This window comes from Ruditapes philippinarum, unplaced genomic scaffold, assembly GCF_026571515.1.
Source record: "Ruditapes philippinarum isolate M1 unplaced genomic scaffold, ASM2657151v2 ctg832_1_1_1_1, whole genome shotgun sequence".
Taxonomy (NCBI): domain Eukaryota; kingdom Metazoa; phylum Mollusca; class Bivalvia; order Venerida; family Veneridae; genus Ruditapes; species Ruditapes philippinarum.
The window spans coordinates 155,932-169,091 of NW_026857120.1; the positions used below are offsets into that span (position 1 = coordinate 155,932).

General features: G+C 29.5%; 2 protein-coding genes across 3 annotated transcripts in view; one reads left to right on the top strand and one right to left on the bottom strand.

Annotated features, from left to right (window-relative positions):
* LOC132748828 (probable 3',5'-cyclic phosphodiesterase pde-5) overlaps positions 1-11,176 on the top strand; it is a 36,535-nt gene extending 25,359 nt beyond the window's left edge. The window contains exons 19-26 of the mRNA XM_060738475.1: positions 928-1,078; positions 1,794-1,949; positions 2,239-2,289; positions 2,572-2,693; positions 5,277-5,388; positions 7,018-7,098; positions 8,926-9,014; positions 9,327-11,176. Coding sequence (XP_060594458.1) covers positions 928-1,078; positions 1,794-1,949; positions 2,239-2,289; positions 2,572-2,693; positions 5,277-5,388; positions 7,018-7,098; positions 8,926-9,014; positions 9,327-9,639 — 1,075 coding nt within the window. The 3' untranslated portion in view covers positions 9,640-11,176. The remainder of the gene's footprint in view (positions 1-927; positions 1,079-1,793; positions 1,950-2,238; positions 2,290-2,571; positions 2,694-5,276; positions 5,389-7,017; positions 7,099-8,925; positions 9,015-9,326) is intronic.
* A 1,260-nt stretch (positions 11,177-12,436) lies between these two features.
* Positions 12,437-13,160, bottom strand: part of LOC132748829 (glucosidase 2 subunit beta-like) — a 33,276-nt gene continuing 32,552 nt past the window's right edge. For both annotated transcript variants that reach the window (XM_060738478.1, XM_060738477.1), the window contains one exon: positions 12,437-12,997. In XM_060738478.1, the coding sequence (XP_060594461.1) occupies positions 12,857-12,997 (141 nt within the window). In that variant the 3' untranslated portion in view covers positions 12,437-12,856. The remainder of the gene's footprint in view (positions 12,998-13,160) is intronic.

Consider the following 13,160-nt stretch of genomic DNA (forward strand, 5'->3'; position numbering starts at 1 on the left):
CTTTTTTACCTTTGTAAACAGTGCAGAAAAGTGTAAATCAGAATGTGAAAATATATTCATTTGCGAGATGTTTGGTATTAATTTACTGGAAGCCCATTTTGGAAATGATATGTTATTTTGTATGCTTGTAAATCCATATTTTAAACAAAGTCATGAATATATTGAGTTTATTAGATTTTATTTTGTTATTTTTTGTAAAGCACGGGTTTTGTTTAGACTGATAACTTAGTTTAAAATGCATATTCTAATACACAACGTACAATAACATACCGGACAAGGTCCGTTTCCCAGAATTTATATTTTGCTATGCCGCATTTTGTATATACATGTATACAGATACTATTTTTGCACACCTCATTTTATAAGCATTAAGAAAGAATTAATTATTGATCTGGCACGACTGCATTAGCCTCCCTGGAGATACAACTAAATTACAATTGACAGAAGTATCATCTTATGACGCATTTTCTGTGAAAAAAAAATGAGTTTATTGTCATTCTGCATTTATACATGTATATATATATATGAATGTATTGTCTAGTCAGATCAATAAAACTGTCAGATTTTTGTTTTCTGTTTAGAGCTTTTACCATTATTCTAGACAAATTGCATGATATAGGAACCGTATTTACTTATATCAGATATTATGTGTTTCTTCTTGCCAGACATTGTAGTCAACAAAATGATGTAGATAAACTAATATATTACATTCATGAGAGTTTTCTTCACTTAATTATAATAACATTGTCACCATTTATACGAAAAAATCTTATGTTATTTCGATATATCTGTGTGACATGTCATAGAATAGAATTCCTTATATCCATTCCACGTCAATTTTCATGTATTTTTCTAACATTTACTTATCTCCTAAACATCTTGAACGGTTAGATAAAACAGCATTATTGTTAATGTTTATAATTTTAGATATGATATGGACAGTCTTATACGGTTTACATTGACAGTACGGAAAAATTACCGTAATGTACCGTACCACAATTGGGACCACGCTTTCTCTGTAGCCCATGCTATGTTCACAGTCGTTAAAACCTCAAAACACAAGTTTACACCACAAGAGGTATGATCAATTTCTCTGATTACTAAGGATTTTGTATGTTGTTCGATTAAAAACCACCATTCATAGTAATTGTTGTGTTTAATAAATGACCAATGTTATCATTGAAGGGGCGTCCGTGGCCGAGTGGTTAAGGTCGTTGACTTCAAAATGATCAATGTTATCATTGAAGGGGCGTCCGCGGCCGCGTGGTTAAGGTCGTTGAATTCAAACCACTTGCCCCTCACCGCTGTGGGTTCGAATCCCGACAGGGACTTTGGATTCTTTCATGTGAGGAAGCTATCCAGCTAGCTTACGGAAAGTCGGTGGTTCTACTCAGGTGCCCGTTCATGCCTGAAGTAATGCAAGGAAGGGCACATGAGGTCTTCCTGCACCAGTAAAGCTGGAACGTCGCAAAATGACCTATACTGTGTCAGTGTGACGTAAAACCCAATCAAAACAAAATGTTATCATTGTCATAGAAAAGATCTATATACCGGTAATTTACAATGCAAAGTTAACGGCAATTTGGCAAAACGACTTTATTATACTCTTGATGAACGAACTATCGTTTTGCCGTAACGTTATTAAAATCAATAAACAACGAAATTAATCATGATGATATTATAATGAAATATGAATAAAATTTCCATCATTTCAATTCTTTGTGTTCAGAGCTATAATTTTCTTTTAATTAAATATCATGATAAATCACTGAGTTTTTTGTTTTGTTTTTCAGTGTTTGGCATTATTTGTAGCTTGTTTGTGTCATGACCTCGACCACCGAGGAAAAACCAATGCTTTTATGGTAAAAAGTGCCTCCCCACTAGCCGCTATCTACTCAACGTCCACAATGGAACATCATCATTTTAACCAAACGGTTACAATATTACAGGTACATAAAACCTGATTTATTCTATTAGATGGCATAGTAGTTTGGTTAAAACTTATTCCCTTGCTTCAAAAACATGTAAAAGCTAAGTATACAGGCAACAAATTCTTACAGGAAAACAGTTCATGATTGCTTTTAATGTAAACAATTCAAAAGTTTTTATCGTAATTGTAATTTTAAGGTTTCAGGGTTTAAGGGATTTTGTTGTCGTTTGTTGTTGTTGTTTGTTTTTTTTTCTTAGTCTGTTGAGAGTTTCTTTTATATTTGCTGAGTATATTGTGTTTAATTGCAGAATGAGGGACACAACATATTTAAATACCTATCCCCTGAAGATTATAAAAGAGTAAGTATAGTATGGTACCATCAGATAAATAACAGTGACTGTAGGTACAAATAAAGACAAATAATCTTTGGAATAGTTTATAGATAGAGTCTTAAAAGAAAATACATGTATATATGTGAAGTTGTATTCAAAATGTTACATATGACTCGAACGTCGCTTCAAATAAAATGTACTAATATTAAAACACGTGGTAAAATGTTTAATTGTTACATAAATCGCATAGGGAATATATTGTTGGTATCATTTTATATTTATATTATCAACATATTTTAAACTGAACAGATGCTGAGCGATATAAGGAGTTGTATCTTAGCAACAGATCTGGCATTATTTTTTGGAAACAAGGCAAAGTTAAAAGATATCGCAGATAAGAATGAGCTGATCTGGGAGGATTATGAACACAGGTACAGTGTTTGTTGATATTTGGATTGCAATCTTACCAACTATAGTGGATAATTTTAGGGCATACATTATAATTTAATTGTACGAACCATGACTCTTATAAGAGAAATTAACTTTGTTTCCATTACAGAGAATGCTTTGATTGCATAAAAAAATTAACACGCTTTAACATGATGAGTGTATGTCTCTTGATAATGTAAAGTTTATCAAATTGTTGTGGATGGAATTGATAGTAACTAGCAATATTTGAATTACTTGTCGCGATAAATATGTTTTCATTAATTGATTAAAAGTAAATTAGTTCTTTATAATAATGTGATTCTTTTAAGGCTTTTGGATTCATATTTAGTAGGTACAAAATACACATATGATTCAATTGTCTCTCGGATGAGTGAATAAAGAATATATCCCATGGTGATAGGTAGAAATAAAATATAAGGAAATTGTCTGTGTCCCCGTGTGGACATAATTGATCATTTTTTCACTTCTTTGTAAGATATATTCTGTATTCACTTAGAATGGACATAAGTATTTTTGATCTCTGATTTGGCCACATTTCACTTCAACACATTATAGAGAAGTTGAAGGTGTTATCATTTAGTATTGTGAAACTCTCTCTTTCTCTCTCACTAGTCATTCAGCCCTCATCATCTAATCTAACATCGACTTTCACCTACATAACTCTAATTTATATAAAAACTGGCCAATTTTCTTCATTCTTCTTTTTTCCTGTATTAATATGTTTGTGTTATCAAAACAAAAAAGAGCAATTTGAAACTAGTGTTTCTATTTTTTAAAGTAATTTCAACTGTTGTAACCATGCTGAAATCTTTAGAAATTATAATCTTGAAATAATAATTACTAGTTTCAATAGCTTAGTTAGATCCTCACTCCCCCACGGCATCTCAGAGCTACATAGCTGGTAACGGCATGTATATCTAAACCATTGCTTATGGTTATGACTATAATACGTCACCTTAGAGCAGTTACGGGTTAACCCGTCACTGCACAAAGGTGACTATATTTAGTAGTCAACTATGGCGGCTGATTTGGTACACTTTTGTGCGTCGTGTTGTGGCTAGCCAAATCAGCCACCATAGTCAACTGTTATTTATCGCTTCTATTGATGGCCGCTGAGAAGGGGGAGCGTGGATAGACATGTTATTCTTTAATAGCACTGTATTTGAGTGGTAATTATGTTCACATGTCGTAAAGTTTATTTCAGACGTTATGTTATTTGGCTGTAATATGTTAAAGCTTCTTTTTGCTCATACACATTTGCTTCTAACTGTCATTATTTAACCTAACAATCACCAAGTTTTTGTAGCACAAGATCTGTGATAGATACTGTCCAATAGTTCTCATGTATGTGTTCAATGCTTGATAGAATGTATTCTTTATTTTATAAAATATGTACTATTTCGCTCCTATTCTCATTTTTTTTTTCAGATGAAAAATGACATATGTATACAAATTATTATTAACTTTTCAGCATCCGGGATATGCTTACACTTTCTTGCTTTAGAATGTCCGTCTGATGTTACAATATGTTTATAGGGGAAATCAATTGTTCAGTTTTGTAAATAATCATTTGAAAAAAGAAGTAATTTTCATTTCATTTTATCAAAAACTTCACATCTACAGACGTCTCGTTCATACTATTGTAATGACCGGATGTGACCTAGTGGCGTCTGCTAAACCTTGGAAAATGCAACTGGACACAGTTAAATACATTTTTGAGGAGTTTTATCAACAGGTAGTACAGGGCGAAACTGTTTGTAGCATTGTAGTAACTATAGTAACAGTCTTTAGTGTATCTATTCCTGTCAGTCATACATGAATATTTTCACTACATTTGAGAATATAAATAGATTTTTCAACAAATTCGAAAAAGTATATTTTAATATTAAATGAGCTTTGTATGTTTTTTTATTTTGTTTCATTTTTGTTAAAATTAAAAAAAGATATTTATTTGAGTAGCCCCATTAAAATAAAGTAATAAGGAAGATGTAGTGATGCTACACATGATGTGACTGACAAATGTCGTATATTGTCTAACCTCTAAGCTTGACAGAAGAGATAAACAGTTGTGCTAAATTAAATATGTGTTCTGTTCTTTAAACGCTTCTTCCTCATTGCTCGCAGCAGCTTTTTCTTGAGCAGTTCAATGTCTATAACAATTACCGCATGCTCCGTAAGCAAAACTCTAAATAAACCTGGAAAACATTTCTAAGTTAACGCAATGCAGCGCAGAAATTTAAAGAATATTATAACAAAAAACTGTTTAATCTTTTTAGTGAGCTTGGTATTTAACACAAATTGTAGATTTTCTAACAAACCTTTTTATTGGGATTTGATCTCTGTGAGTTAAATTATCAAATAACTTTGCTGTTCGGTTCCTTATAACCTGTTTTAGCCAAAAGATGATAATGTTAGTCCTGAGCGCACCTTTTGCACTGTAACGGCACGCCCAGCACTTGCAAGCTAGATAAAGTATTCCCAGAACATGGAGAGACAGTTCCCTACCCTATATACGCATGTGAATTAACCATATGTATATGTTGAAATGTGTTTATTTCCCACAGAAACCTTGTAATGACACTATGTATGACAGCATGTGACCTTTGTGCTATGTACAAACCCTGGAATACACAACTTGACCTTGTTTTTGTCATCATGGAGGAGTTTTGGCAGCAGGTATACTCAAAATGACCCCCTGTTACTATGGGGATTTTCACGTAACACACATAAGATTGCGGTGTAAAAATTGAATGGTCTTTAAGCTGTGTAATGTTATGTAGTCATAGCAACTGTATGAAACGTTACATAAGCGTTGTTAAGACTAACAGAGCATTGTCATCAGTTCTTGTTAAGACATAGGATAGTTAACATATGTTGCAATATAAAGATTCAAACTTTCTTTGGCGTAGGTTTCTGTTGTATTACCGCCTATTTAGAAATAAAAGTTGGATATAATTTAATGGAAACTTTGTACATACGCTAGTAATCATTGGTATTCTGAACAGACCAGAAAATATTTGATACTTGAAAGAACATTTGACACGTTGAATTACTTCAGTTTACTACATTACAAAAGCATAACTCTGAAATGATTATCATAAATAATGTATAACGACAATTTTAATTACTAATTAATAAAGATTGTGAGGAGGGTTTTGTTTTCATAAATGTAGTTTGTAGCTCGTTTTTTTATCGGCTGTAAGTATGCATTTAGTAATTTTGCAGTGGTGCTAGTTAAAGTTTTCTATGCTTATAACATTTAAGATGCATGAAGCGATAAGATTAGAACTTTTTTAACTTGCGTGTTTGAAACAAACTCATTTACAGAATGTTCAAAACACTTTCTCATATGTTGTTTAGTCAGTTATAATGTCAAGAATTACACACTATTGTGTGTACACTATTATAATTTTCACTATTCCATGTGTTTAATTGCTATTTCTCCTTTAACTTTTAACATAATATTATATAATTTGATAATCTACAAATGTATCAAGATATAACTTAATTATATAAATGTATTTAATATATGTACTTACTCATGAGATAATCATATCTTTTAAATAGAATATATAATTATTAATAATAATATTTGTTTTAATTATTAAAGAATCAGTGACTGACAATCCCCTATATTCATTTAGACAATGGTATTGTTGTTCGTTTTCTACACTTAACTTAAACTTTCCTTCTACGGACTGCATATGTAATCTAGCATGATGCAGATAATGTGCTTTTTCAAAGATAATTATCTGAGTTTTTTTTATTGTCTATGATTTTTATCAATCAGGTATATCGGCTACAATCTATTTTCATCACTGTTAAAATGAGTCTACACCTAAATTCCCAACCACAATAACTACAGCGTATTTATATAAAGTATGCGATTCGTGATTGAAATTTTGAATTTTTTTTTACAATTACAATCCGATGAAACAGAATTGATGCAACTGTTATTAATAGTAATCGCTAAAATATTCCCTATAGAATCGTTAATTCTTTTGAACTAGCCAATATATTCGAAAATGTAATTTTACTTTTTATGTTCCGTCTCTTTCAATTTTTCTTTAATCATGTGTTTCAAAGATAACAAATAAGTCAATCTCGTATATATCATTTTTTCAAGTAACGAAGATCAAATTTTTCAAATGAAATGAGATTGCAATATTTCGTATGTATGAATGTCAATATAACTTAATAATTTTTACTGTATAGAATTATAATAACTATATTTATAATGTATTACCAGTGATGCTATCGGGTAGACAGCCAGTAATTTATAATAGAGGTGTGTTGATTTTACAGGGTGACGAGGAAAAGGCAAAAGGTATTACTCCTCTAGCTATGATGGACAGGGAGAAAAAACATGAACTTCCACAACTGGAGGTATATGTTACAGATAACTACTTTTTTACATCAATAACTACATTATTATATCAATTACTACATTATTACATCAATAACTACATTATTATATCAATTACTACATTATTACATCAATAACTACATTATTATATCAATTACTACATTATTACATCAATAACTACATTATTATATCAATTACTACATTATAACATCAATAACTACATTATTACATCAATAACTACATTATTACATCAATAACCACATTATTACATCAATAACCACATTATAACATCAATAACTACATTATTACATCAATAATTACATTATTACATCAATAACCACATTATAACATCAAAAACTACATTATTACATCAATAACCACATTATAACATCAATAACCACATTATTACATCATAAATTACATTATTACATCAATAATTACATTATTACATCAATAACTACATTATTTCATCATTATTACATCAATAACTACATTATTACATCAATAACTACATTATTACATTAATTACTACATTATTACATCAATAACTACATTTTTACATCAATAACCACATTATTACATCAATAACTACATTATTACATAAATAGCTACATTATTACATCCATAACTTCATCATTACATCAATAACTACATTATTAAATCAATAACTACATTATTACATCAACAGCTACATTTTTACGTAAATAGCTACATCATTACATCAATAACTACATCATTACATCAATAACTACATTATTACATCAATAACTACATAATTTCATCAATAACTACATTATTACATCAATTACTATATTATTACAGATAACTACATTATTACATCAACAACTACATTTTTACATAAATAGCTACATTATTATATCAATAACTACATCATTACATCAATAACTACATTATTACAACAATAACTATATTATTACACCAATAACTACATTATTACATCAATAACTACATTATAGCATCAATAACTACATAATTACATCAATAATTACATTATTACATCAATAACTACACTATTACATCAATAACTACATATATACATCAATAACTACATTATTACATTAATAACTATATTGTTACATCAATAACTACATTATAACATTAATAACTATATTGTTACATCAATAACTACATAATTACATCAATTACTACATTATTCAGCAATAACTACACTATTACATTAATAATTACATTATTACATCAATAATTACATTTTTACATCAATAACTACATTATTACATCAATAATTACATTATTACATCAATATCTACATAATTACATCAATAATTATATTATAACATCAATAACTACATTTTTACATAAATAACTACATTATTACATCAATAATTACATTATTACATCAATAACTACATTATTACATCAATAATTACATTATTACATCAATAACTACATTATTACATCAATATCTACATAATTACATCAATAATTACATTATAACATCAATAACTACATTTTTACATAAATAACTACATTATTACATCAATAATTACATTATTACATCAATAACTACATTTTTACATAAATAACTTCATTATTACATCAATAACTACATTATTACATCAAAAATTACATTATTAAAAAAATGTAGGCTTTTTTCCAAATATTATGTATTTTTTAATCAAGTTGAATGATTTAGGTAAATTATGTTTTTTCAATGAAATTGAAGCGTTACATTTTTTCCAATTTCAGTACAATTATATTGAGAAAATATTTATTTTTCTATTAAAACAAAATGTTTTTATCTGATACAGAAAAAAAAAAACAATCGCAAGGCAACAATTTTCAGGGTTTATATAAATATATTTAAGGTTGGGTTCTTGGTTGGAATTTGTTTGCCTTGTTACGACCTGATGACTCAAGTGTTACCAGAAACTAAACCAATGAAAGATGGTGCACTGTAAGTAGTTTGTCTTCTTATTTTAATGTGGCGTTAAAATATACAGAGCAAGTGTTAATGCCTTGATATTTACCAGTAATATCCTGTGGATATACCAGTCCATGTTATTTGTAATTGTACTGTGCATTTTGCCACATGGGTCGTTGACCTTCTGGTTTGATATGAATAAAACTTGTTAAAAAACTTGTTAAACTTGTTGTTAATCTATCTTAATTAAAGTTTCTATGAATTAACCATGAATTTAAGTGCCTACGCACTTTGTCTAAATTTTTTTTAAATATTATGTAAACACTGCAATCTATTGCTATTCAGGGCCAATATGAAGAAATGGAAACAACTGGCTGAGAAGCCACGAGAGGAAGTTGAAAAAGACTTACGTATAGACAGTTCAGAAAGACGACACAGTTTGATACAATATGGAGAACATTCAGATGATTCTTCTGACTCTTCAGAAAAGAACGACGAAACTCAGGAAGGTGACACCCTAGCAACGGATGGAGACACGGAAACAAGGTCAGCAAACAGTGAAAGCCCATCAAGGAATGACGCTGATGACGAGCGAGACAGTGTTGTTGACTCACTTAACGAGAAATATGATGAAGAAAATGTAACACCAGGTGATTGAGAAAAAAAACTTCAGGGTGTTAGCAAAACCAAAATTGCAAAATAATGTAGTATATATATATATCACATTGTGATACATAGAATCGCAGACGACGATTAGATTATACTCTGAATTAATAAAGCGACATGTCAGAATATTCCTTCTGCAAAATTGCAAATTGGTAGGAAGAGAGAGATACACTTTATGGCAAACGAAACTGCAGATGACATTTAGACCATTCTTTGAATCCATGAAAGAAGCTAGATATTAAATCATTCGTTTAGCCAGTGTACACTCATCGTAACATTAATGCAGACTTACCAAATAGTGAAGCTGTCTCAGGTTACAAAGTACTCTCTCGTGTTCTTCTGTTATAACAATGCTTGTAAGAAAATGGTCATATTAAAACATTGACCAGGACTTTGTGATATGAAACAAGATGTTATTTATTTGACATAGTTCAAATTTTTATTTTTCTGTTTTGTGATTATTAGTATCGTTTTAGATATAACCGTATATAAAGTAAAATAGGTTCTTTTTATCGGATTCCATGGAAATATTATTTGAACAAATATTTCTAATACTTAAAACTGTCAAGTACATGTATATAGAAAATCTAGGTCGTTAGTTCATATTGATTATTTCATTCACTAGGATTCACTTCGCTTGTTTACTATGTAAGTTCAGGTTTGACACAAGAATATTGCCAGTATAACGTCATACATTCAGCGTTTGTAAACGTCGTTACATTCTTCTTTTTATCATGTGAATTCTTGTGTCCAAACGCAATTTATTAACATTCATCTTTTAAGATAACTTGTATGTTAAACAATGCCTGGCTGTACAGATTTTGCTCTTTCATGTAACCAATAGATTTTGTTTCAATCGGTTAGTTTTTTAAGATTTTTGATATTTATATTGTTATGGTATTTTAGTACATGGAATAGATATATTTTTAAATATTCTTTTTAATCCAGATTAAATTAGATCATATAAATTTATACCTTCATTTTTTGTATTATAACTTTATCATAATATTGTAAATATGTGCTTAATTATTATTTATAGCTTACTTAAAGCCTGTATTCTTAAGGAATAGTAATTGTTTCCTTGAGTGAAATAAAACGCCATTTTAAATCTGTTGTTTTTAGTAATGTGAAGGTTGATTATTTTGCCAACCATTTTTTAAAGTATTTACGAGGAAATGCTAGGCACTACATGTTTAGTAATAGAGCATATGGTTTGATAAGCAGCCCAAAGCTTAAAAGTAAACAATATACTTGCATGTGAGACAATACACAAGTTGTACTTGTATGACATCTGCTTACCAAGTGAAAACATGTAACTATTTATCTACATTTGATTTTAAGCAATAGTTAGTATATATTTATATCAGATAAAGTACACGTTTCTACTTTGAAAATTTCTTTGCTTTCCTGTTTTGTTCTGGTTTACCTAAATAAGTGAATAAGTGTATTTGTTCTCAAATTTTTGTTTTATTTCTTTTTATGTAATATGAAGATATGTAGTTGAGAGTAAAAGCAACCATTGAAAACTGTTACAATGTTTCTCGTTTTTTATTCCCGTTTGATCCCATTGTTATAGGCATACACCATTTGAAAAACATATTAAATGTTTAGATAAAAAACAAGTCTGATTAACATGTACATGTGGTATGAAAATTATTTCACTCAGGTGTTGTTTTTCAGTTCCGCTTTACGAAGAAAAAAATGGAGCTATTGTCATGGCCCTCGTTGTCAAGGACTCAATGTTTATTTTCTCAAAAAGTATAAAAGCTATTTACAGTAAACTTGGCACACATGTTTATTGTCATAAACAAACGCCTTTTCAAAAGGGTAGATAATCCTAAATTATTTTATGCAGTTTTGCCCCTTTTTCAACTTTGTCTTGTAAGTCCTTGTTTACCTTTTTGTTAAGATTTATTTTCTCATAAACTATTAGTTATTTACTTCTAACTTACTTGCTCCAAGGAAAGTATGTGACCATTTCAGATAGGCAGATAATCCTAAAAATTCATTTTGCAAAGTTAGTGTCATTCATTAACATTCAATAAGATACTGACAGCACCACTGGTGTTAAATGGATTATCAGTGGTCTAAATAGCGGAATCAAATAAGGAATAAGCAAAACCAGGTAGACTGGAAATGGCGGTCTTAATAGTGCCTAAGTGGATTTGCTGGGTATGCTTACTCATGGATCACATGAATATTGAAGTGAGAACAAATAAATCTGTGTTATCAAAATTCGGTCTTAATAACTCCAGGTGGTACTGTACTTTTGCCATGAAAACAGGCTTATTTCTTCGATGAAGATCATTGTCCTTGTAGAAATTTTTATTAGTTAAATGGGAATTTGGTAGGTGGATCAGCAAGATAAAATGAAACTGTCCGCTTGATCTACCCAGTGCAAAGATGGTATTTTGAACTGTTCTTTAATATCAACCAATGCAAAATAAAATACCAGTATTTACATATTGTCACCTTAGTGTATTAACGGATTAAATCCTATTAATTTATAGAAGGAGTTAACCTGTTTCTTCACCAAAATGAGATATACCTTTATAATTTATTAAATTTTTTAGTACATAATAAAAATTGTGAAATAATGACAAACAAGTCATTAATCAAAGGAATGATGGCTCGGGTGTATGGAAACTGTTAATGGATTACAGTACTTTAAAGCAAATAATTATGTAATTAACAACTATCAAAATGCACAAGTAAATTTTTTTTCAAAGACAAATCTACAGGAAAAGTTTGACCTGAATATGTGAAAAATTAAAACACAGACAATACACTCGGTTTTATAGACTTTATTAATTATTTTTGTTTTCAAGAATGAATTAGATGAACAATTCTATTTTGCATAGTAGGCATGTTTAAGTTTGTCTTTGTAGCACTGTTGTGATATTATATAACAAGTATTGTAAATAAACAATCATGGAATAAATCCTTATGTCTTTACATATCTAAACTATAAATATATCTGTAGCACATTTAATGAAAACTAAAAGTACAAAACAAGATGTAAAGTTATAAATAGTATTTCTTCTATTTATCATAAGAATGTATATATAAAATGTAGATTCAAAGTTGAGATAACCAAAGTATAAAGCTTAAAATTTACTACATTTCTCAACAGATACATGCATTGATTTTGTTTGAAAACCTGTATAAGAATGTATTATTGTATATGAGGCTGTATAACAGGTATATAACTATAATTCATCGTGGACATCATCATTAGATCTAGCTGGTGATGAACACCGTGTTGGTGTCTCAAAATCAAAGGCATATTCACATCTACTTGGCTCACTAGCACTAGTTACCCTGTGTTCTGTACCACATCTAAAATATACCTGCAAAACAACATCAGTAACTTATACTCTGACGTGATAAAATACTTGGTTTTGTTTCCACAATAGCTAAGTAAACATTACTCGTATTTAATATAAAATGCTTACCTAAAATGTCAAAAAACTAGCATTCTTGGACCTTTTTACGTATAATTTTGAATTAAAA